We start from the raw sequence: 25,440 nt of genomic DNA, 5'->3' as shown, positions 1-25,440 counted from the left end.
CCTGTGACTGCATCACTGTGTTCCAGCCTGAGTGACACAGTGAGACCCCATCTCAGAAAACAAACAACCAACCACAAAAAAACCACCTCATCCCAGTTTTAGGCCAGTCATTTAAACACTATAAAATCATCAGTAAAATGGGCACCAATACTTGTATTGAAGGATTGTGAAGATTAAAGTACCAAGGATTATGGAAAGTAATATTTCCCATCCCATAATCCTAGGCTTCAAGATAGCATCGACAATCATTTGAACCAGCCAGATAATACTGTCTGAAAATCATTTTATGGGCAAACTAATTATTATTTGAGAATGCAAGTTTTGGTTGTTAATCACTAATGAGGGAGGGAATTGTTTAAAAAAACAAGCAGAGTTGGAAATAACTTCAAATACACAGGCTTTTGGTTACTTGCCAATTGTTTAGATTCACTTCCCTTGTACAAACTTTGGCCCTGGTAGTCCATCTGGCAGTTTATGTAGCTTATAGGTCCAAAACTAATTTTTATCATTTTGAACTGGTTGTGGGGGGCATGGGGACCACTTACATTTTCTCACAGGTAAAATTCATGAACACATGCACCTACATGAGATGAGAATTTTCTAGAAGTCTGAAAAAGCAATATGGGAGCTGCAGGGAAGTCCCCCACATTATCTAAACTAATATATTATTTGGCATAGACATAAAGGCATTCTCCTTATCTAACTTTCCTGTATTCCAGGGAATTTGCCAATTAAAAAAAGCCTACCTCACTTTATGTAGTCAAAGTCTTCCCAAAGGACTTTGTGTTACATTCTTGGGTAAAAGGAAGAAGTCCCAGTTGCATAATAACCAAGAGCAAAGACTCTGGGGCCTGTCTGACTGGGTTCAAAACTAACCTCTAACTTTTACTAGCTTACTGCACCTTGGCAAGCTACCTCATCTCTTTGTGCTTCAGTTTCCTCACCAGTAAAATGGCAATACTACTAGTGCCTTCCTCAAACAGTTGTTATGGCCAGGTGCGGTGGCTCATGCTTATAATTCTAACACTTCGGGAGGCTGAAGCAGGAGGATCGCTTGAGCTCCAGAATTTGAGACCAACCTCGACAACACAGTGAGATCTCATCTCTATTTTTCTTATTTAAAAAAAAAAAAGAGTTGTTATGAAGACAAAATGATTTAATATTTGTAAAGTGCTTAAAAGGGTATAGCATGAAGTAAGTGGTATAAAAGCAACCATTAAACTTAAATAAATCCCTAATTAATCTTCCAGTAAAATTTTATCTAAGCATATAGTAAGTGGTGGCTTAAGTCTCATCCAAAGAGACTGATTCTCCAAGTGGCCAAATGTAGTGCTTTATAAGCAAAAGTTTTGGAATCACAGAGATGCCAGGCTCTGCACTCCTCTGTGTGGCCCTGTCTTAATCACTTTAACCTCTCTCTTAACTTTTGCTTCTTCATCTGTAAAATGGAAATAACAACAATTTCTTGCAGGCATGTTGTGAAGATAAACTGAGCAAATACATGTATGTAAAGTCCTTGGCACAGACAGAGCAAAGTATTAAGTGCTCAAGAAACGAAACCATCCCACCCATCCCAAATACACACACACACACACACACACGCACCCCCACAATACTGTCGGTAGCAATACCTCTGAGCTACTGAGTTACTGACTTCAAATACTACAGCATGGGCTGGATTTTGCATTGAAGTTTGATCATAGCTGCAGGGCAACCTGAAGAAGCAAGAATCAGGTGGCTGGCCCCACTGAGGACAAAAGTCAATGCACAGACTCCATCAGGCTGGATCAGAGGAAGAGTGGTGAGCATGATGTGGATAGTTATGAGCAAAGCCAGGACTGGGGCTCTTCCCCAGGCACAGCTAAGAGTTAAAGATCTAAAAACCACATCAGAAAGTCTGAGAACCTTTCAGACACTCAGGTAAACAGCCCTAAACTGATCTGTTTTGTAATCTTTTCTGGCCATTAGTCTTTTTGTAAATAGGTCTCAACTATAATTTAAAAGAAAAAATAAATTTGAGACCAGACTGGGCAACAGAGCAAGACCTCATCTCTACTTTACAAAATAACAAAGCTTTTTTTCTAATTACTTTTTTTTTTTTTTTAATAATAGAAACTGGGTCTCACTATGTTGCTCAGGCTGCTCTCAAACTCCTGGGCTCAAGTGATCCTCCGGCCTCAACCTCCCAAAGTGCTGGGATTATAGGTGTTAGCCACCATGCCAGGCCATAAAGCTGTTTTTATTTTATTCTGCTTGGAGCATATTGCTCTATGCATTTGTATTATTAATGGCCCTCTTCTAAACATTTGGTCTCTGAAAAAGAACCAGTAAAGCCCTAAGTTAACCATTAAAAGTCCTGGGCTTGCATAAAGTTTCCTTTCTGAATATAAGTAGTATTTAGCAACCATAAATCAGTACATTACTTCCCAGTCAGAAGGACCCAGGAGATGTAAGGGGCCTCAGAATTATTATGAGTCTTCAAATTCAACAATATGTATGTTTCTTGTTGTTGATTTTGAGGTGTAATTTGAATATTCAGCTGTTGATTTCTGCAACGGCTGAATATTGAAACTACACCTACCATTCTACTGAATATATCAAATGTTATAAGCAGAATGTACACACTAACTTATCCACATGCGTGTTCATCACAGAGCTGTTCTAATAGCAGAAAACGAAAAACAAACTCATGTTCCATGTCAGGAAAGGGGTTAAATTAATTACAATTCATACACACCACGGATATCACATCCATTTAAAACGAGGTTGAGGAGGACAGAAAATATAGGAAAGTGGTTTCACAATATAGTTAGTGAAAACGTGAGACAAAGTATGCACAAAATAATGTCATTTCTGTTAAAAAAAAAAAAAAGTTTGCACAGAAAAAAAAACAAGAATGTACACCAAAATTTCAAATTAATTTCTGTAGGAGGTAGAATTATAACTGATTTTATTTTCTTCTTTGTGCATTTGTCTTGCAATTTTTCTACCATAAAGGCAGAGGTTTACAGTCCCCCATCAACAATTCAGAAATCCAAAAAGCTCTGAAAATATATTTTCATAAGTTAGCAGCAAACTCATTTAACTGTAAAACCTGACCTACACTGATATGAAGCTGCTCCATACTTATCCTATTTAGTGAATATTTACAGGCTTTGCTGTAGAAATATAATGTTTCCAGGGTGCTGCCACAATCCCACTAGGGACTCAATATACGATATTGAGTCAGCACCCTGAAAACATATCTGGCCCCAAGGTTTCAAACAAAGGATTGTGGACCTGGACTGCTTTGTAACTTTGCCACCACTGCCAATTTTCAGAGTAGGACAATTTTCAGAGTCCTATTTTAAAAATAGGACTCTTCATAGTTTAAAAGGTTGGGAGCTTCTGCTATGAATTATTATAAATGTTAAAATGGCAACATCAATAAAAGATGCGTCCTTAACAGGGTCCTCACTCTGATTCATCAAGGGTGGAAAGCATCTGGCTCCCATCAGATGATTCTAGCAGCCGAGGTTTACCAAGTTCTTGCCATGTGCCAGGGATTATATGCCTTACATCCTTTAGCTTATTTAATGCTGCTTTAGAAGATAGGTACCATCCCAGACCCATTATACATATGAAGACACAGAGGCTCAGAAAAGTGACTTAATTTGCCTAAGTCACAAGGCAGAGTTGGGTCAGAGCCTGATCCTTAGCCGCCATAGTATGTTCTCACCACTTAAGCAAGCCAGGAGGCAGTTCTGCTTCCTGGATCAGTGGTAATAATAGCACAAACAGATACAACTATCTTATTTCAAAGCAGAGACAACTGACTTGTTTTAAAAACTCTTTTTTGATTTGTAAACTAAACAAACTTGATCTACAAATTACTGAGAAAGGATAAATATGAAGCCATACCATATAATTTCTAGTATTACTACTATTAACTCTAACCACACCAAAGTTATGTGAAGATGTTCATGAAGGTAACATATTATACGATATAATTTTCCCTACCACAGAAAATCTCCCAATAATCCTTCGGAAATCAGTGTGGGAAATATTTTCTGAGAGCTCTCCAAAAAAGAGACCAAGTTCCTACCCACAGGAGAGCCTGATTCTTCTAAGAACAAACTCTCCACTGTCTACTTCTGGGGTTTCCTTAGTGTTTCTGGGCTACAAAATCCAGTAATTTACTTTCCCTACGAAAGACTAGGGCAGAAATAGCCTGGACTTCCTTTCTGCAAACCAAAATTCACAGCTGTTTGGGGTGAACAATCCAATGTGGGAAAAAGAACCTCTTGAAGGGATTTTTCTGGCCAAGAATCCAACTTTCACTAGGACCATAACCTCCTATGACCCTTGAACATGCTGAAGCTACTAGATACAAGTCAAATTCTTCAGATCACAAGCTTGTTTCATTGTTTCCTGTCTCTAATTTTTGCAACTAAGAGAGTAAAAACTGAACTTCAGTTGGAGGATGTGAAAAAGGGAGACCACTGACTTTAAATCTTAAACTTTGTAGTAAATTTTTTTTTCACGGCAGCCTCAACCTTCCACCTTCTGGGCTCTAGCAATTCTCCCACCTCTGTGTGTCTGCCTCCTGAGTAGCTGGGACCACACGTGCATGCCATCACACTCAGCTAATTTTTTATTTTCATTTTTTTTGAGACGGAGTTTTGCTCTTTTTTGCCCAGGCTGGACTGCAGTGGCACGATCTCAGCTCACTGCAACCTCCGCCTCCCAGGTTCAAACAATTATCCTGCCTCAGCCTCCCAAGTAGATGGGATTACAGACGCAGGCCACCACATGCAGCTAATCTTGTATTTTTAATAGAGACGGGGTTTTACCATATTGGCCAGGCTGGTCTTAAACTCCTGACCTCAGGTGATCCACCCGCCTCAGGCTCCCAAAGTGCTGGGATTACAGGTGTGAGCCACTGCACCTGGCCTAATTTTTTTATTTTTTTGTAGAAACGAGGTCTTGCCATGTTGCCCAGGCTGGGAAAATTATCTTTAATTCTAAGTAAATGCCTTATTCAGTTTAAGATTAGGCACCTTCTAGATTTTTACATATAAAGTAACTACCACAGAAGTCATTTCTAGGCATGTTACCTTTTTTTGTTTCTTTTTGTTTTTCAACAGGGGAACCACACTCTGCTTTAGAGAAAGCAAAAAATGTAAGTACAGCAATTCCAAAATGCAGGAACAGGGCTGCCATCCGAACAAAATCACATTTAAAGGGAGTATTTTAAGACATTCTTGGGCGGGCGTGGGGGTTCACACCTGTAGTAATTCCAGCACTTTGGGAGGCCGAGGCAGGCGGATCACTTGAGGTCAGGAGCTTGAGACTAGCCTGGCCAACATAGTGAAACCCCGTCTCTACTAAAATACAAATATTAGCCAGGTGCAGTGGTGCATGCCTGTAATCACAGCTACTTAGGAGGCTGAGGCACAAGAATTGCTTGAACCTGGGAGGCAGAGGTTGCAGTGAGCTGAGATTGCATCACTGTACTGCAGTCTGGATGAAGGAGTGAGACACTGTCTCAGAGAAAAAAAAAAAAAAGGCCAGGCACGATGGTTAACGCCTGTAATCCTAGCACTTTGGGAGGCCGAGGAGGGTAGATTGCCTGAGCTCAGGAGTTCGAGACCAGCCTGGACAACACGGTGAAATCCCGTCCCTACTAAAATACAAAAATTTAGCCGGGGGTGGTAGCATGCGCCTGTAATCCCAGCTACTCAGGAGGCTGAGACAGGAGAATCCCTTGAACCCGGGAGGCGGAGGTTGCAATGAGCCGAGATCGCACCATTGCACTCCAGCCTGGGCAACAGAGAGAGACTCTGTCTCAAAAAAAAAAAAAAAAGAAAGAAAAGAAAAAAAAGACATTCTTGAAAAACGATTTTTAATTAATTTAGTTTAGTGGAAGACCCAGAAAACTGTTATGCTAGTGGATAGTTGCATTTTATCTTGTTTTTGCATTCTCTTAGAAGAGCAGGAACTTATACAAATCCACAAGATCTGTTTCCAGGCCCTTCCATTCTCAGTCCTTACATGGTCAGTGTTGCCTTCTGCCTTAAGATGTTAAAATCGGCCGGGTCGCGGTGGCGCTCAATCCCAGCACTTTGGGAGGCGAAGGCGGGTGGATCCGCGAGGTCAGGAGATCGAGACCATCTACCAGCTAACGGTGAAATCCGTGCAAACTAAAAAATACCAAAAAAAGCAGCCAGAAGCGGGGTGGCGAGCGCCTGTAGTGCTTCTCGGAGGCTGAGGCAGAATGGCGTGAACCGGGCGGGCTTGCAGTGGCTGAGATCCGAGCCACTGCACTCCAGCCTGGGCGACAGGAAACAGAACTCAATCTCAAAAAAAAAAAAAGATGTTAAAATCATTTTGCTCAAAATAGGCACTTTCGAAAGAAATCTGACACAGTAGTGGGCAAAAGTAAAAAGGTCAGCATGAGAAAAGGCTGTCATGCCATTATAATCTCCAAGCTTCAGATCCATTCTGGGAACGAATAAAGGACCATTTCAATAGAATGGTTATGCTAATCACTGTTTAAAAAATAATAACAATAACAAGAGGAAGAAGTCTAGTCTGGCATGGTGGCATGTGCCTGCAGTCCCAGTAGCTTAGGAGGATGAGGCAGGGGGATCAATTGAGCCCAGGAGTTTAAGGTCAGCCTAGACAACATTAGCAAGACTCCTGTCTCAAAGATTTTTTTAATTAAAAAAACAAAAATCAAAGTCCTTAAATAAGTATTAGGAAGCTTTCTTTAAAACAATGAATTACTTGTCATATTTTCTGACATTTGGGAGAATCTATTATTATCCTCCAAATGAGATCCATTTTTCAAAATTTTTCATGCTTTATTCCTTATTTCAGAACATTTTCACATCTTGGGAAATTCATCTATGTTTTGGAATAGTTTTCTTTTTTCTTTTTCTTTTTTTCCTCCAACAAAATGGCAGCATAAAAATTAGTTTACAGCCACATTCATTGCTACTATCTATAAATTTTCAGATTCTCCAGCAAGTCCCCTTGGCTTCCTCTTTTCTTATTCGCCCTTCTCATGCTTGAGAAATTAAGCATAAAATATTCCTAAACCATGACACAATCTCCTCAACCGTGATCTTTGGTTTAGTTTCTCTGTGCTTCTGAACCCTAAGAAGTACATTTCACTTTACTTTTCCATTCATATACTTCAGTATTTAGTTCATAATTCAATTTACAGTCTGAAGCTATTGTGACTGGTTTTCTTTTTTCTTTTTTTTTTTTTTTTTTTTTGCAGGGGGTGGTGGTGGGGGAATGTGGTCTGGCTCTGTCACCCAGGCTGGAATGCAGTGGAACAATCTTGGCTCACTGCAGCCTCAACCTCCCAGATTCAAGCAATTCTCCCACATCAGCCTCCCGAGTAGCTGGGACTACAGGTGCACACCATCACGCCCGGCTAATGTTTGTATTTTTTGTAGAGATCAGGTTTTAGCACGTTGCCTAGGCTGGTTTCAAATTCCTGGGCTCAAGTGATCCACCTGCCTCAGCCTCCCAAAGTGTTGGGATTACAGAGGCAAGCCACTGTGCCCTGCCATGATTGGTTTTAACATTTCCTTTTCTCAGATCTTTTTGGCCTTTTAGTTGACAGAATTTACTTTTAACCAAATCTTACTATATTCTTATACAGGAGTTTCCTTCTTGAAAATCAGTGTTTCACTATAACTCTAAACATAGCAAACTCTCTGTTACATGAGAATTTGAGTGCCTGCTACGTCCCCAGAGCTAAAAAATACTGTAAGTTAAGAAGTTTGATAGAATGCCTGTCCCAAGCTCCCAAGGTATAGACCAAAGGCATGCATCCATTAAACAATCAGAAAATGAGTTAGTATTATATAAAGTATAATCCATGCAATCCAGAGCCTCTGTAAGCCTAGACATTTTGGATAACTGTGCTTTCTAGATAATCTATTGCTTATCCTTTTAAGTAACAAAAATTATATTTAAACCATTTTGGATAGAAAACTATGTATTTTTCTTCTTTCACTAACAAGATATATTGAACATAATTTAATCTTTATTTGATGGTTAACAGTCATAATAAACACAAATCATAGCACAAAGATACAGTAAACTGATGCTTGGGGCTTACATAGGTATATAGGGCTATATACACTTATGTTAATAGCTTCAAACAGCCAGGAAGTAGGATAAATTATGCTAAATTTGTATGCTTTCTCTGTCTCCTTTTTGTTGACCTGTGACACCGACATAGCATACTACGATAAACTCTATAAGGGAACAGAACATGTATGAAGAGAGGGGCTAATTCTGATAGCGCACCTACAATGTCCCAGGTCTCAGACATATTTTGCAGTGCATCTAGCAATCACTTGGTCTGGCACAAAGTACATCATAGGTAAACATTGGGTATATGAATGATTCCTCTCCCTTATTTACTCTTTCTAATCTGCCATGCTTGGAAAACAGATCCCCAAGCATGAAAAAACACCATTTAAAATGTGTCAGGCAGGGCGCTGTGGCTCACACCTGTAATCCCAGCACTTTGGGAGGCTGAGGCAGGAAGACAGTTTGAGCCCAGGAGTTCGAGACTAGCCTGGGCAACATAGTGAGACCCCAGCTCTACAAAAATAAAAATAAATAATGTGTCTGGCATGGTACTTTGCACAGAACAGGTGCAACACAGCAAAACTCTATGTGCTAAACTGAGGATGACTAAGATTGAGGACTTAGAATATGCCAGGAATTATGGTAAGTCCCTTACACGCATTATCTAAGATGATACCTATAAGGCAGATAGTATTATCCCCATTTTACAGATGCAGAAATTGAGTATCAAAGTGGTTAACTTGAATAATGTCAAGCAGCTGGTCAGTGGTGGCAGTGGAATGTGAATCCAGGAAGTCTGACACAAGAACAAGTGGTCTTAAATATAATGCTATACTGTCTCTGAATAAATATCCAGTAAATAAGGAAGGCTGGAAGAACACAAAGTTTAAACAACATTTTTTTCTAGTAGAAAGTCTTTGCTGACTTTCTGGTTCTCAGGTATAGTATCAATCAGTGACGGTTACTACATGTAAACATTATTCTGACAGGCCAAAGCAATCAACTGTGAAAGCTAGGCAAGCAAAGTAGACTACAGATGATGTGCTCCAAAGACGTGGAAGCCTGAGAGATCTGTGTGTATTAGGGTCATCAGGAAGGGCTTTAAGAAGTTAAAACCTAAGCCCAAGCTGTGCAGAGGAAAAGGGATGGGTAGGAGAAGAGGGCATTTTGTAGCTTAAGAATAAACACAAAGCCTTTGTGGAATATGGGGTGGGGGAACATAAACAGGTGAATACACAAACACATATGTGGTTTGGAACAATTATTCCACTGCAACTGTAAGCTCCTATTCCTGCCAGCTTTACTTCATTACTCAAACACCTGCACAAAAGCAAGTTACAGTTGGCAGTACAAGTAGGAGTAGAATATGGCAGCCAATACAAAGGCCAAATCTGAAGCTATGATTCCACAGCTCTCATTAAATAATCCAGGGTCTTTAGGGGAGAGAGGGTTGGGGGTAGACTTTACTATGTCCAAATCTAAAAAGGGAGGACATACTGACCTAGGCACGGTCTCATTTGCTCAGAAATCTTTCACTAGCTTTAATCAGAGTCACCTCTAATTAGTGTAACTAGTGCCTCCAGATCCTCCCTGCCCCTAGGAGTCACAGGAATGAGAGGCTGGGAAGCTCTTAGGCATTTACCCTCTCTACAAAAGACACGGAAGAAAGTCAAGGGGAGCCAGCTCTCTAACTCTGGGGAACAGAGAGTTAACACCCACAATTTATGGCAGAGACGGGACACATCAGCAAGAGGCCCAAAGTAGAAGCATTGTGCTCAACAGGTTTCCTAGTATTGCTTAACTATATTAACTATATGGCAGTTAAATCCTCAGCAGAATTTCAACAGTCTCTGAGTGAGCACGCTAAGAATAACTTGACCTGAGGCTGGGCACAGTGGTTCATGCCTGTAATCCCAGCATTTTAGGAGGCCGAGGCGGGCGGATCACGAGGTCAAGAAATTGAGATCAGCCTGGCTAACATGGTGAAACTCCATCTCTACAAAAAATACAAAAATTAGCTGGGTGTGGTGGAGCGTGCCTGTAGTCCCAGCTACTTGGGAGGTTGAGGCAGGAGAATTGCTTGAACCCAGGAAGGCAGAGGTTGCAGTGAGCTGAGATAGTGCCATTGCACTCCAGACTGTGAACAAAGCGAGACTCCGTCTCCAGAAAAAAAAAGAATAATTTGACCTGTACTTGAAGGTGGGAGATAAGAGAAACTTCTCACTTTAGCAGGATATGCTGAGGGTTAAGATATCTCTGGAAAATCTCCAAATGCTATGTCATCAACTCATTAAAGACAGAGGCATCTCCAAACCTGTACAGTCTTGTCGCCTTTCAGACATCAGAACTGCAGAGTGGCAAAACCAGGTGAGATCCAAAACCCAATTCATGCATTCACTGTACATTTATTGAACACCTGTAAGTTGTCAGGCACTGATCTAGGGACTGAGAATATAAACATGATATATGGAAGTATACCCATCCATTATTATTTACCTTTATTATGCCCAACCTCTCAAGGGTCCAGGCAGGAAGTTCTTCTGTTGCCTCAGGAGCACCAAATAAGTTTCCGTTCTCATTTCTGTGTCTCTGATCATGGGATACCCACCTGGAACATGCCCATAATAACTCACCTACCCAAATCCTCACATCCTTCAAGACCAGCTTAAGTCTCCCTCCTTTTGGAAGCCCTGACCTCCACTCCATCCCTAAATGATGTCTCTGTTCTCTGACCTGCTAGCAATTACAGTGAGTGATACCATCCACCATCCATTTATTTAGAAATTTATTGTCCTCCAATTGATACTTTCATTTCTTCAACAAATCTTAAGTACCTACTTATACTGCTTTTAAAATCTTCCTGTAAAGACCTGGGTTGGTACTCAGTGCTTAATATCTATTAACAACAATTTATTAGCGCCTTAGGCTTCTGTGGTCCAAGCTCACTCAAACTGAAGTTACATAAAGTAATGGGGAACAAAAGCTAACGAAGCCATTTCTAAATGAACTTCCACTTCTTAAAAACCTCAAAAGAACAAGGAAGGAAAAAGAAATCAGGCTATGAAAGCGCTGCTGAACCAACACATTTAACTCACACTGACAAAGCACCTCCAATCCCCCTTCGAAGCCACACAAAACTGATCTTTTCCCCTCGGTCCTTACAGTTCCAGATTGAAGGGTTTAACAACAGACCTTGGAAAAGTTTACAGCATTCCTCGGTTTCCTAAACAAGTGTCTCTGCCTTTATTTCTAGATGAATAAGCCGCCGGATGAATCCTGCATATGCCACTTAGACTAATTCAATACGGTTCACTACAAGGAACTACAATTTGAACTTCAAGCACAAGAGAGGCTAAAAGACGAACATCTTGAAAATGATAAATCCAGAGGCAATTTTAATATAAACAAAAGTGAGGGGGCGTGCGCGGTGGCTCACGCTTGTAATTCCAGCACTTTGGGAGGCCGAGGCGGGCGGATCGTGAGGTCAAGAGCTCGACACCAGCCTGGCCAACATGGTTAAACCCCGTCTCTACTAAAACACAAAAACTAGCCGGGTGTCGTGGCGGGCGCCTGTAATCCCAGCTACTCGAGAGGCAGCCGCAGGAGAATCGCTTGAACCCGGGAGGTGGAGGTTGCAGTGAGCCGAGATCGCGCCACTGCACTCCAGCCTGGGTGATAGAACAAGTCTCCGTCTCGGGGGGAGGGGGGAAAAAAAAGCGAGGTCCTGCGTAGCCTGGTGGAAGGTTCCAAGTTCCTAAGAGAAAAAAATCAATAGAATTTCCTCCAGAGGAGCCTCGAGATTCTACAAGGCGTGGGAGTTTCTGCAGGAGGTGAGGGAGAGCATATGTATATATATGATATACATATTTGCTCCAAATTGGCTTTTGTGGGCTACGACAGCTGGCACCCTGTAGCGAGCGAGGGTGAAGCCCGGCTGTGCCATGCGGCGGAGGCTGCCACCTGGGCACTCCCACCATTCTTCGCAGCCGGCTCAGAACGGGAGACCAGGCGAGCCCGGAGCAGCGTGGACTCGGACCCGCGCGCCCTCCGGTTTCCTGGCCCGTGCGCCGCCTGCCTCGCCCCGGGCACGCCACAAGCCCACCCCGCCCGAGTCTCAGGACCCCTGATCTCTCTGGAGACCCAAGAGACGGGTGGGGGAGAAGGGGTCTGCAGGCAGCGGCCCGGCCCCGGCGCGTACCCACCTGAGCAGACTGGAGAGAGGGTGGCTGGAAGAGCCGAGGCCGCCGCCGCCGCCGCCGCCGCCCCCAGAGCCGCCGCCGCCGCCGCCCCCAAAGCCAGAGGAGAGCCGCTTCCCGGACAGCAGCTTCTCCACCGCCGGGAGGTGCCCGGTGCGGGCCGCCTCCAGCAGCTCCTGCTCCTTCCCCATCCCCAGGGCCGCCACCCGCTGGACCCCCCTCCCCGGGGCTGCAGCCGAGCCTGCTCGGGCTCCCAAACTTTCCGTCTCCGGGCAACGCACCCCCCAAACCGGCTGGGGACACCACCCCCCCCTCCCTGCCTTTTCCCCACGAGCGCGTCACTTCCGGGATCCGGCGTCACGCGTCACCGCGCCCCCGCGCCCCGCCCCCTAGCTCACCTAGCTGGGCGGGGCTCCGCGGACCAGCGCAGGTGGATTTTGCTGTGCCGAGACAGGTCTCTCGGGGTATGGGGACAGCGCCTTGTGGGTCCCCATTATATAGGTGGAAAGGGACAAATAGGCCCACCTGTACGCGCCTCCCGAAGTGCGCTCCTTCCCCAAACGTTTTGGGAGCTCCTGGGACAGGAAATACGGCAATTCGTCCAGGCAGCGCAGAAACAAAGAGATAAATATGGTAACGCGCACCTACATTTCCAAGGACATTCTTTAAGCACGCATAAATTAAATATGTAATAGGTGCTGGGACCTAGTCATACCCAGGTGAATAAAACGCCCTCCCCCTCGTATCTCTATGAGGGAAGAGAAGAAAATTTTAAAATAGAAATATCCTCACCACTTCATCCTCCCAGTATACGAACTAGTTCGTTAAAGTGAAACGTTCGAAGGAGACACCTTCCTCTCTTTAGGCTTTCCTCTTAGTTTTGGTAAGATTAACCAAAATGATAGAAAAGTGTCAGACTTGTAGAAACAAACCTCAATCTTGAATACTTGCGAACTGAAAAAAAAATCATTTAATTGGATAGAAACTATGTGTGTTTTGTTCCATTGTACTAGCACTGTTTCTAAATCGAAGTACGCAGTCAATAGTTGTGGATGAATAAATGAATTGGATAAATTCTGCTCAAGCTAGATGACTTTTTGTTGTTAAGGTGCTTGCTGAATGGAGCGGAAATGCTAGCAATTCCATGTACACACAGACCCGCGGTTTCGGGCCAGTTGAAATACACAAGGTTGAGTCTTGCCTGAAAGTTTACCAATCCCGGGTAGCCTCATTCCACGACACCGCCATACAACGGAACTGAGTTTTCTCCCGATCCCCCAACTTTACTCTGAGGGGTTAACGAAGGGATTAACTGGCATTGAATTTTTAGACAGGCGAAAAGGAAAAAGTTATTTAGTAAACAAAACTGCGCTCCTTCACAAGTGCTGGTTTCCTAGCTAGGAGGATCCATAGTCTGAGCTCTTTACGTCCAATTTTCCCGCTTCCCACTGTCGCCAAACCAAAGTTAAAATGAGTCCTCTAGTCCTCTACGCGCGCCTCAAAATGACCCCTCAGGAGAGCGGTAGGGGTGATGTCATCGCTGCGCGACGACAGGAAGTAAGATCCTGTCCTGTGCAGCTCGGGGTTCCGAGCTTCTGCCTCAGACATCGCCGCGATCTTCTCTCCCCTCCAATCCTATCCGTGATGGACGATGCCCGCGAGTCGCCCTCCGACAAAGGTGGAGAGACAGGGGAGTCGGATGAGACGGCCGCTGCATCCGGGGACCCGGGGGCTACAGACACGGATGGAATCCCAGAGGAAACTGACGGAGACGCAGATGCGGACTTGAAAGAAGCTGCAGTGGAGGAAGGCGAGGTAGGAAGAGATGTATCGATGAGGCTGAAGGAATACCCAGAGATTGTGTTACTGGGTGCTTGCCGGGCTTCTGGTTAGTCCCTCCCAAGTTACGAGAACTCGAACTCACCAGAACTCCCTCCAGATCGTTAATCTTGAGGGGGAAGAGAGCGGACGACCAAACAGAACTCCAGTGCTGGTTCCGTTCCAGAGGCTCAAGCACTGCATTAATATTTTTAGTCTTGTCAAGGGATTAAAGCTACTTCTAAGGGAGTTTTAATAGCCTATTGGCTTTAGTGGTGAGGAAACTGGGATCCAGTGTCACACTGAGACGCAGTGCAAGAGCTAAAACCCAGGATTCGTAGCACCCCTTTCACCGCAATATGGTTCGTCTTAGATGTTAAGACAACTTTGTTTCTTTATAGGAAGGAGGGTCGATCAAACCTGTCAAAGGGAGATAGACTTTTATAAAAGTGTCGCCCGGGCTGTAGTACAATGGCGCGATCTCTGGCTCACTGCAACCTCCGCCTCCCGGGTTCACGCGATTCTCTTGCTTCAGCCTCCCAAGTAGCTGGGATTACAGGCTCACACCACCATGCCCGGCTAATTTTTGTATTTTTATTAGAGACGGGGTTTTACCATGTTGGCCAGGCTGGTCTCGAACCCCTGACCTCGTGATCCGTCCGCCTCGGCCTCCCAAAGTGCTGGGATTACAGGCGTGAGCCACAGCACCCGGTGATCAGGGACCCATCAGTTGGGTCTGGTGTTTTTATGCTACAGAGAGTTCAGCAGTGTTGCCTAGCTGAACATTGGTCAGGACCAGAAACTCATCGTTCTCTGGATTACATTTCTAGAAGCATAATCTTGGGGTCTTAGAGCTAGAAGGCATTTAAGAGATCGTGGGGTGAACAGTAGATTAGATGGAAATAGCCTTTCAGTGTATAAAGTTGCATAAAAATGTATAAAGTAAGAACTTTTAGAAAAAGAGAAAATTTGGCCGGGTGCAGTGGCTCACGCCTGTAATCTTTGGGAGGCGGAGGTGGGTGGATCGCCTGAGGTCAGGAGATCCCCAATATGGGGAAACCCTGTCTCTACTAAAAATACAAAAATTAGCTGGGCATGGTGGCAGGCGCCTGTAATCCCGGCTACTTAGGAGGCTGAGGCACAAGAATCGCTTGAACCTGGGAGGCAGAGGTTGCAGTGAGCCGAGATCGCACCAGTGCACTCCAGCTTGGGTGCCAGAGTGAAACTCCGTCTCGAAAAAAAGAAAAAGAGAACATTTGACAAAAGTATTTTAAGGCAGGTTTCTTTTTTTGTTTTTGTTTTTGTTTTTGAGACTGAGTACTCGCTCTGTCACCCAGGCTGGAGTGTGCAGTGGCGCGATCTCGGCTCACTGCAAGCTCCTTTAAGGCAGTTTTTGTTTGTTTGTTGAGACAAAGTCTCACTCTGTCACCCAGCCTGGAGTGCAGTGGCACAGTCTCTGCCTCCTGGGCTCAAGCAACCCTCTTATCTCAGCCTCCGCAGTAACTGGGATTGCAAGCATACTGCACCAGGCTCAGCTGAAGTTTTTGTATTGCTTTGTTTTGTTTTGTTTTGTTTCGTTTTTGAGACAGAGTCTCGCTCTGTTGCCCAGGCTGGAGTGCAATGGCACAATCTCGGCCTACTGCAACCTCCGCCTCCCAGGCTCAAGTGATTCTCCTGCCTCAGCCTCCCCAGTAACTGGGATTACAGGCACGTGCCACTGTGCCCAGCTAATTTTTGTATTTTTAGTAGAGCCAAGGTTTCACCAAGTTGCCCAGGCTGGTCTTGAACTCCTGACCTCATGATCCATCTGCCTCAGCCTCCCAAAGTTCTGGGATTATAGGCATGAGCCACCGCACCTGGCCAGCTAAAGGTTTTTTAAATATTGTTTTGGTAGAGACAAGGTCTCATTATATTGCCCAGTCTGGTCTCCAACTCACTGGGCTGAAGTAATCCTTCCGCCTCAGCCTCCCAAAGTGCTAAGATTACAGGTGGGAGCCACTATGCCTGGCCAAGAAGGAAACTTTAAAACAGGTGTCAAGGACAGCAAGGATTTGAATAATTAGCTTGGTACACTAGAGAGCTCACTACATATATAAATTTGCACCGAACAGAGGATAAAATTATGTTGTTTCTGAAACACTTTTAAAAATCAATCATGTACTAGACCATGAAGAAAAATATGAATTCTTAAAAGTAGGTATCATAACAGGCCACATCTTGTTAATGCAATGCATTAAACTTGAAATTAACTACAAAAAGCTTCTCCCCCACCAAAAAAGAACCCCCTGGAAATTTTAAACTATTTTTTAAATAGCCTTTAGACTAAAGAAATTAACAGAACACTTTATCAAATTATATGGGATTTGGCCAAAGCTTTATTTAAAGAAAAATGTATAGCCTTACATATTTTTATTAACAACCAGAAGATATTGCAAATAAGCACCTGACTCAAGAGACCAGATAAAGGGCCTAGTGGAGTGGGTCACACCTACAGACCTAGCTACCTGGCAGGCTGACACAGGAGGATCACTTGAGGCTGCAGTGAGCTATGATCCAGCCTGGGCAACAGAGTGAATCTGGGGAAAAAACAAACAAACTAACAAACAACAGATAAAGAACAAAATAAATCAGAAGAGTGTAGGAACAAGGAGTTAACAAGGATACAAGTAGACACTAATGAATTAGCACATTAAAAAACATAAATGATAAAATTAAAACCTGATTACTTAAAATGTAAATGTACATTACAAAATATGAAAGGCTATAGGCACTAATATGGAGATCTTTAAAGCTATAAAAACATTTAATGTTCAAGTTTAGGCCAAATAAATGGGAAAATCTGAGAAAAACAGGTGAATTTTTAAAGAAAATACAAACCACCAAACTTGAAGCGCAAAGAAGTTAGAAAACTTGTATAAATCGGTAAGTAAAAAGAAATTGAAAGGATTGTCAAAGATAGACTACCTTAATCCCATCTATTCCCATATTCCTGTATGAGTTTAAATTTGAATTCCTCTTTAGGAACAAGTTAAATCTCAATGAGTTTTGTAGTATACTTACGATTCTACATTAAGTCAGAGGGGGTGAAGTCTGGATTTGATTTTTATTGTTATAAACAGGCAGTTTTTTAAGTTTGGGGGTGCATGTGCAGGATGTGCAGGTTTTGTTACATAAGTAAATGTGTGTCATAGGGGTTTGTTGTATAGATTATTTCATTTCCCAGGTATTAAGCCTAGTACCCATTAGTTATTTTTCATGATCCTTTCCCTCCTGCCACCCTTTACCCTCCCATAGACCCCAATGTGTGTTCCCCTCTATGTGTCCATGTGTTCTTATCATTTAGTTCCCACTTATTAGTGAGAACATGCAGTATTTGGTTTTCTGTTCCCGCATTAGTTTGCTAAAGATAATGGCCTCCACCTCCATCCATGTCCCTGCAAAGGACATGATCTCCTTCTTTTTTATGGCTGTATAGTATTTCATGGTGTATACTGGAAAATACATTTTCTTTATCCAGTCTATCATTGATGGGCATTTAGGTTGATTCCATGTCTTTGCTATTGTCAATAGCACTGCAATGAACATACGTGTGGATGTGTCTTTATAATAGAACAATTTATATTCCTGTGGGTGTATACCCAGTAATGGGACTGCTGGGTCAAATGGTAATTCTGTCTTTAGGTCTTTGAGGAATTGTCACACTGCCTTCCTCAATGGTGAACTGATTTATACTCCAACCAAGAATTTAAAAGCTTTCCTTTGCCTCCACAACCTTGCCAGTATCTGTTATTTTTTGACTTTTGAATAATAGCCATTCTGACAGATATGAGATGGTATCTCATTATGGTTTTGATTTCCATTTCTCTAATCAGAGATGCTGAGCTTTTTTTCATATGATTTTTGACCACAGGTATGTCTTCTTTTGAGAAGTGTCTTTGCCTACCTTTTAATGGGGTTTAAACAGGCATTTATTAAACATCCAGCATAAGTAAAATTGTGTTAAATGCTGATGGGGGAGAGATATAAATAATAAGAGACAAATCTATCTTCAAAAAGACTAGTAATGTGAAATAAACATTTGCATGAAACAGTAGGATTGAAGGATAAGAACAAAAGAGCACTACATGTGAGAAGCTCACTTGAAAGTCCCAAATTGAAATAAACACTGTTTTAATGAGAAGGGGCCTCCTTTTTAATATTCTTTCCATATGGAATCATCAGCAGTAAAGAGATCTGTAGATCTGGAAGCAGAAGAGCTGGCTGGATGGAGGGGACTTTGCTGACATCCCCTCTAAAGAATAAGGTCAGAAGAGTGGGCCCAGAGGGAGAGTGGTTTTCATGATCCTTGGCATTTCATCACCCTCGTAAACAGATACTGGAGCTGTGCTCATAGCCGAACTGGAAAACTAGATTATTTAGCAGGTTTTCTTTCCACGGCTGAGCCATAATCTTCCCTTAGGAGAGATACTGTATCTTATCCTTGATGGTACAGTCAGTGCCTAAAACTGAAAAACTACTCAATAAATGGATTTGTTGTTTTGTAATAAGGATAATGCCTTCTTACTTTGCCCAAGCCTCGAAAGTAGGCCAAATATGTAATAGAGTTTCTTTCATCTTCCCAGCCCAAGAGTCAGGATGTCTCAGATTTAACAACAGTTGAAAGGGAAGACTCATCATTACTTACTCCTGCGGCCAAAAAACTGAAAATAGATACCAAAGAAAAGAAAGAGAAGAAGCAGAAAGTAGATGAAGATGAGATTCAGAAGATGCAGTAAGTCACTTTCTTATCATTCCCCATTTCAAAGCTCTCACTTGACCACACAAATTTAATAAATTTTTCTTGGTATTTAAATTTTCTTTTATAAACTCAAAAGAAAATAAAACGATTAATACATTATGGCTGGGCATGGTGGCTCACGCTTGTAATCCCAACACTTCAGAAGGCCAAGGTGGGAGGATTTCTTGAGGTCCAAGTTTGAGACCAGCCTGGGCAACATAGTGAAACCCTATCTCTAATGTTATGTTACAGTACGTTACGGTTGGTTTTTTTGTTTTTTTTTTGGGGGGACAGAGTCTTACTGTGTTGCCCAGGATGGAGTGCAATGGTATGATCTCAGCTCACTGCAGCCTCTGCCTCCTGAGTTCAAACAATTCTCATGCCTCAGCCTCCCGAGTAGCTGGGACTACAGGCATGTACCACCATGCCTAGCTAATTTTTGTATTTTTAGTAGAGACAGGGTTTCACTATATTGGCCAGGCTGGTCTTGAACTCATGACCTCAGGTGATCTGCCCGCCTCAGCCTCCCAAAGTGCTGGGATGACAGGCATGAGCCACTGCGCCCGGCCTCTATTTAAAATGTTTTTTTTTTTTTTTTGAGACGGAGTTTCGCTCTCATTGCTCAGGCTGGAGTGTAGTGGCAGGATCTCTGCTCACTGCAACCTCCACCTTCCGGTTTCAAGCAATTCTCCTGCCTCAGCCTCCCAGATAGCTGGGACTACAGGTGCCCGCCACCATGCCTGGCTAATTTTTGTATTTTTAGTAGAGACAGGGTTTCACCATGTTGGCCAGGCTGGTCTCGAACTCGAGACCTCGTGATCCGCCCACCTCGGCCTCCCAAAGTGCTGGGATTACAGGCCAAAAAATTTTTTTTCAAACAATTATGTTACAGCATAGAAAATATAAATAGATAAAAAGATGTCCGGGAGTGGTGGCTCACACCTGCAATCCCAGCACTTTGGGAGGCTGAGGCGTGGGCGGATCACCTGAGGTCAGGAGTTTGAGACCAGCCTGGCCAAGATGGTGAAACCCCATCTCTCCTAAAATTACAAAAAATTAGCCAGGCGTTGTGGTGGGTGCCTGTAGTCCCAGCTACTCGGGAGGCTGAGGTAGGAGAATCACTTGAACCCAGGAGGCAGAGGTTGCAATGAGCCAAGATTGCACTACTGCACTCCAGCCTGGGCAATAGAGACAGACACTGTCTCAAAAATAAATAAATAAAAGTAAATAGATAAGAAGAAAAAAGAATCACCTTACCACAGAGATATATCCTGCTTATGTTAAAAGTTTCAAGATAGTTTCTATACATATATATCTATGAATTGTTTTTTTCACAAATGTCAAATACTGTTTCATAGCCTATTTTTCACATTAGATATGATGAATGTTTTCCATGTCACTAATTATACATCTAGGTCATAGTTTTCTTTTTTTTTTTTGAGGCGGAGTCTCGCTCTGTCGCCCAGGCTGGAGTGCAGTGGCATGATCTCAGCTCACTGCAAGCTCCGCCTCCCGGGTTCACGCCATTCTCCTGCCTCAGCCTCCCGGGTAGCTGGGACTACAGGCGCCCGCCATCACGCCTGGCTAATTTTTTTTTTTTTTTTTGTATTTTTAGTAGAGATGGGGTTTCACTGTGTTAGCCAGGATGGTCTCGATCTCCTGACCTCGTGGTCCACCCACCTCAGCCTCCCAAAGTGCTGGGATTACAGGCTTGAGCCACCGCGCCCTGCCTAGGTCGTAGTTTTCTTAAAAATAGAAATAGCTTTATGACATTTTCTGATTGTAAAAAGTAGTATGGGCTCATTGCAAATAATTCAGAGAATACAGAAAAATAGAAAAAATTACCCATAAACTCACCAGGCAGAGTTCACTCTAAGTATATAGTTGGGTATAGTGTTTGGGTATGTACCTTTTCAAAGTTTTTTTAGATGTCTGATATGTATAGCTAAATATTTTCATGTCAGTAAATATGCTCATAAATCATAATTTTTAATGGCTACAATCGAATCACATTATGTTGTTGAACTATAATTTAACCAATCCCTGTAGTGGTTCTGGTTGGGTATTTGTACTTTTGACATTATGATGAGGATCTTTGGACATATCTTTGCATACTTGTCCATTACTTCCTAAGATAAACTCCTAGAGGTATAATTGCTAATTCAAATAGTATAAACATTTTCAAAGACTTTTCATATGTATTTCCAAATTTCTCTCCAAAAAGGTGTTCCAGTTCACTCTGCCAGCATGTGTGAGTTTGTGTCCCATATTCTAATACCATTCTTTTTTTAATAGTGGTCTGATTTATGAAAAATGTTATCTATGAAAATAATATTTCCTTAGTTAATAATGTTGTTTCCCCCATGTTGGTTGACCATTGGTATTTTTGTAAATTTCCTGTTCATATACTTTGTTCATTTTCAAAAATTGATATGGCCCCTTTATTCGTTTGAAAGAATTATACATTAGGAGTATTACCTGTTTCCACATATTTTGCAGATATTTCTCCTAAATCTGTTAATGTTGAAAACTACTGGTTTGATCATAAATTTGTATATTAAACACCATCAGTGTGAAATTCAGTAAGGTAGAGTCTAATGCTGAAAACACAGTCTGTATAGTATGATACAGTGACCCAATGTTGTTCTTTTTGTTAACAGGTAAGAAAAGAAGTTTTTATTTTATGTTTTCTCAAATTCCTTTGGAGTAGAAGTATTTTATCTTCATTCCTCAAGGCACCAAGCCTAATGCTATTGACCCCTTAACAATTCATTTTTGAATTGTCTGAGACGTTTATTGACTTAATAATTATCTTTAGTATTCATTCTTACAAGTTAACTTAGTTACCTGGATCTTTGTTTAGAATCCTGGTTTCTTCTTTTTCTGAGGAGCAGCTGAACCGTTATGAAATGTATCGCCGCTCAGCTTTCCCTAAGGCAGCCATCAAAAGGGTAAGGATAGACCACCACACTTCATCTCCATCATGTTTTAGAACTGAACCCAAGGGCCATGTCCATTGGCATTTGAAGTGAGGTGTTAGACAAGTCAGTGGATTATTTAGGTGGGGGAAAAAAAATGCACCTCAGTTATCTTACCTTTTTCTGTGAATTATTTGGTACTGTGTTCCAAAGCCAGTCTTTGACTATTGTAGTCACGGAGTCTTTCTCCTTCTTTCAAGCTGATCCAGTCCATCACTGGCACCTCTGTGTCTCAGAATGTTGTTATTGCTATGTCTGGTATTTCCAAGGTTTTCGTCGGGGAGGTGGTAGAAGAAGGTGAGTAGTGTTGGTTACAAATACTGTGGTGGTCTTATTTTTAAGAATATCTATACAAAGGAGCTTATTAAAGCACCTGTGGGAGTTCTCATTTGCATTTGAAGTTGAGCAAGTGGGGAGCCCTGTATTCAGGAGAAATGACCATTATTCCTTGCAAGTTTCAATAACAGATGGCAAGGAACCATCTGGGACTCCCCTCCCTGATTCCTTTCCTCAGCCCAGGGTGACAGAAGTAGACTTTGTATTTTCTGCAGTGGACTTTGCTCATTTCTGCTGCCAAAAGTAAAGATACAAGAAAGGCAATCAAAGGGCTGACCTGTGTGGGACGGTGAGTTGTCCCTAATGTTGTGATCCCTGGGAACTGCCTGCCCCCTTTATTGAGTAAAAAGCCTGGCTGTTTCCCATTGCTACTCTGACTGGTGAAATCTTTTTTTTTTTTAATTTATTTTTTTAAGCAGGAGATAGATACTTTTAAATTATTATTATTTTTTGAGACAGGGTCTCACTCTGTCGCCCAGGCTGGAGTGCAGTGGCGTGATCTTTATTTTTTCTTTTAATATTTTTTATGTTTCCTTTTACAAATCACAAATTTAGATGGTGTACAAAATGAGATGGTAACAGTGGTGTGACCATAGCTCACTACCACCTCAAACTCCTAGGCTCAAAGGATCCTCCTGCTTCAGCCTCCCAAGTAGCTGGGACCGTAGGCATGCACTACCACACCTGGCTAATTTTTATTTTTATATAGTTATGAGACAGGGTCTCACTCTGTCACCCAGGCTAGAGTGCCTTGATCATGCGATCACAGCTTACTGCAACAGTGAGCTCCTGGGCTCGGGTGATTCTCCTGCCTCAGCCTGAGTAGTTGAGACCACAGGTGTGCACCACCACCCCTGGCTAATTTTTAAATTTTTTTGTAGAGACAAGGTTTTGCCATGTTGCCCAGGTTGGTCTCAAACTCCTGGGCTCAAGCAATCCTCCTACCTTGGCCTCCCTAACTGCTGGGATTACAGACATGAGCCACAGCATATGGCCTATAGGAAATATATTTTAAACTGTTGTCTATGATAAAGCCTGTTATGAGATGTTATACTAAAAAAAATCTTCTCTTAAAAAGGAAAAATGTTTTGGTTTATTTCCTTAGCAAGCTTAAGAAAAGTTAACGAGAATTACAGGACTCAAAAGGATTATGTGATAAGTAAATTATTGTATGATAATCAGACTTTCTCCTTACCCTCTGTTTAGCACTGGATGTATGTGAGAAGTGGGGAGAAATGCCACCACTACAACCCAAACATATGAGGGAAGCTGTTAGAAGGTTAAAGTCAAAGGGACAGATCCCTAACTCGAAGCACAAAAAAATCATCTTCTTCTAGACCAAAGTCTAGAAAGGCCTGTATTACTGATGGAAGAAGTATTGGTTCCAGACTTCCTAGAAGACTGTCTGCACTGGTGCTTTAGTATCTCAGGCCTCCAAGGATTCCATGATGATTTTAACATCTTTCTCAAAACTCTGATATTTGTCACACCTAGAAAGTATGTAGCCTGATACTTGCCTTGACTAAATTTTGGGACCTCTTGGGGCATTTTGAAGTATTTAACTATCTTGGCTAGTTGGAAGAAGATGTATGGGCCGTAGGCATCTTCTGGACAGGAGAACTGCTTTCAGAGAGAAAACCTTTCCAAGAGAGTTTTGTTTTGTTTGAGATAGGGTCTTGCTCTGTCACCTAGGTTGGAGTTCAGCGGCATGACTACAGCCTTGAATTCCTGGACTTAAGTGACCCTCCTGCCTCATTCTCCTGAGTAGCTAAGACTGCAGGCACGCACTACTGTGCCCAGCTAACTTATTTTTTTATGGAGATGGGGTCTTGCTTTGTTGCCCAGGCTGGTCGTGAACTCCTGGCTTCAAGCAGTCCTCCTGCCTCAGCCTCCTAAAGTGTCGAGGGCTTTAATGGTTTCACATTGAAGTCTGAAGTTGCTAAGACTCAGGTTGTTTCTTACATCTGATTTTAAGTAGATGAAACAACCAGAAACTTACTTGTGATACTCTGCCATGAAGGATGCGGCGATGGCAGGAATAACGGAATAATTGGTGCTTGTAAACATTTAAGATTCTCCTGTGGATTCTGGTGAGTGATCATTAAACTGTTTTCCAACTTGCCCTAGGTGTATTCATTTTCTGTCTAGCTGGTTGGAATGGGAAGTTGATCATTCTTTTTTGGTGTTCCAATACAACTGGTTTTGGCTATTTTGTGGAAATTTGAGCCCTTTTTCTAGTAGAACCATTAAAATTTTATCTCATAAAAGAGTACTTCAAGCACTGTTAAAAACAGTGTAATAATCTTCTCCCCCTAAGAGTGAAACGAAAATAAACAATATAAAAGCCCATATATTTCAGATTCTTATCAACAGATACACGACAACCATTATGGTTTAATACATTTAATTTGTTTTTTCAGGTGGTTCACAGAACCAGTACACTCAAGGTTTGACTAGATATTGCAACATTAATATTTCCCAATACTGACCAGGATTCTAGTTCATCAGATACATTCTCATTGTTTTCCTCAAATAGAGGTGAATGAAGTGACCTTTTCTGACAGTGATTAGCAGTAATAAGGCTACGATATGTAATTGGCAATCCCCAAGAATTCTTTCCTCTCTACCATTCAGTGTCATAGGGAGAAGGATTTTGAAGCTGTTCTCTTGTGAAGCTTTCCTGAGCATGTCTTAGTAAAGATTCTAATTCTGTTTAGCACCCTCAGTGGGGGAAGCAGAATTAGATACTAAAAGTGTCTTACATTAAAACCCATGGCTTTAAACATGTACTTAGCCAATGGAGAAGACACTTCAGTGGGGCATTCCACAAAGAAATGCTTTAAGACTCAGGCTACATCTTGAACAAAAATTAATAAACAAAAAAGATACTCTCTCAGCTCTAACAGGAATTTTTTTAGAAGTCGTAGGAACTGTATCTATGGCAGTTAGAGATACTGAATAAGGCTGAAAATAAATACAATTGAGGAAGATCAAATCCCAAGTCTGGCCACTTAGCAAAGCCTCACTGTTAAAGGTTATCCAGGAGTGTTTCCCCTTGTGCCATGGGGAAATAATCCCCATTCAATAGCCACTACCTATACCTACCCAGAGGTGTACGGGAATACTCCTACTCTGACAGAAGGTAGGGGAGCAACTAGGTAAAGGCCTTAGTCTCTGAAAGGATAGTGCTTCACACCAGATTCTCTCCGAAACCCTTAGTAATGACTATGACAAATCA

General features: G+C 42.3%; 2 protein-coding genes across 10 annotated transcripts in view; one reads left to right on the top strand and one right to left on the bottom strand.

The window, feature by feature from the left end:
- Positions 1-12,631, bottom strand: part of ANKS1A (ankyrin repeat and sterile alpha motif domain containing 1A) — a 193,717-nt gene extending 181,086 nt beyond the window's left edge. For 4 of the 7 annotated variants that reach the window (XM_009204963.4, XM_009204964.4, XM_009204966.4 and 1 more), the window contains exon 1: positions 12,300-12,615. In XM_009204963.4, the coding sequence (XP_009203227.1) occupies positions 12,300-12,484 (185 nt within the window). In that variant the 5' untranslated portion in view covers positions 12,485-12,615. Of the gene's footprint in view, positions 1-12,299 lie in introns of all 7 variants that reach the window. The other 3 variants (XM_009204965.4, XM_009204967.4, XM_003897484.4) reach the window with 2 other exon arrangements.
- A 115-nt stretch (positions 12,632-12,746) lies between these two features.
- Positions 12,747-24,324, top strand: TAF11 (TATA-box binding protein associated factor 11). Of its 3 annotated transcripts, XM_009204958.2 has the most exons (6): positions 13,811-14,108; positions 18,734-18,882; positions 21,113-21,139; positions 21,752-21,839; positions 22,067-22,163; positions 23,409-24,324. In XM_009204958.2, the coding sequence occupies exons 1-6, from the start codon at positions 13,938-13,940 to the stop codon at positions 23,537-23,539; spliced, it is 663 nt and encodes a 220-aa protein (XP_009203222.1). In that variant the 5' UTR covers positions 13,811-13,937; the 3' UTR covers positions 23,540-24,324. The 3 variants fall into 3 exon arrangements, with proteins under 3 accessions (XP_021792852.1, XP_009203222.1, XP_003897530.1); XM_003897481.3 differs by lacking the exon at positions 21,113-21,139; XM_021937160.2 differs by lacking the exon at positions 21,113-21,139 and having other exon boundaries at positions 12,747-14,108; positions 21,752-24,324.
- The last annotated feature ends 1,116 nt before the right edge of the window (positions 24,325-25,440 follow it).

Source organism: Papio anubis, chromosome 6, assembly GCF_008728515.1.
Source record: "Papio anubis isolate 15944 chromosome 6, Panubis1.0, whole genome shotgun sequence".
NCBI lineage: Eukaryota > Metazoa > Chordata > Mammalia > Primates > Cercopithecidae > Papio > Papio anubis.
The sequence above is the reverse complement of the archived record's forward strand: the minus strand, read 5'-3'. Positions and strand labels throughout refer to the sequence as shown.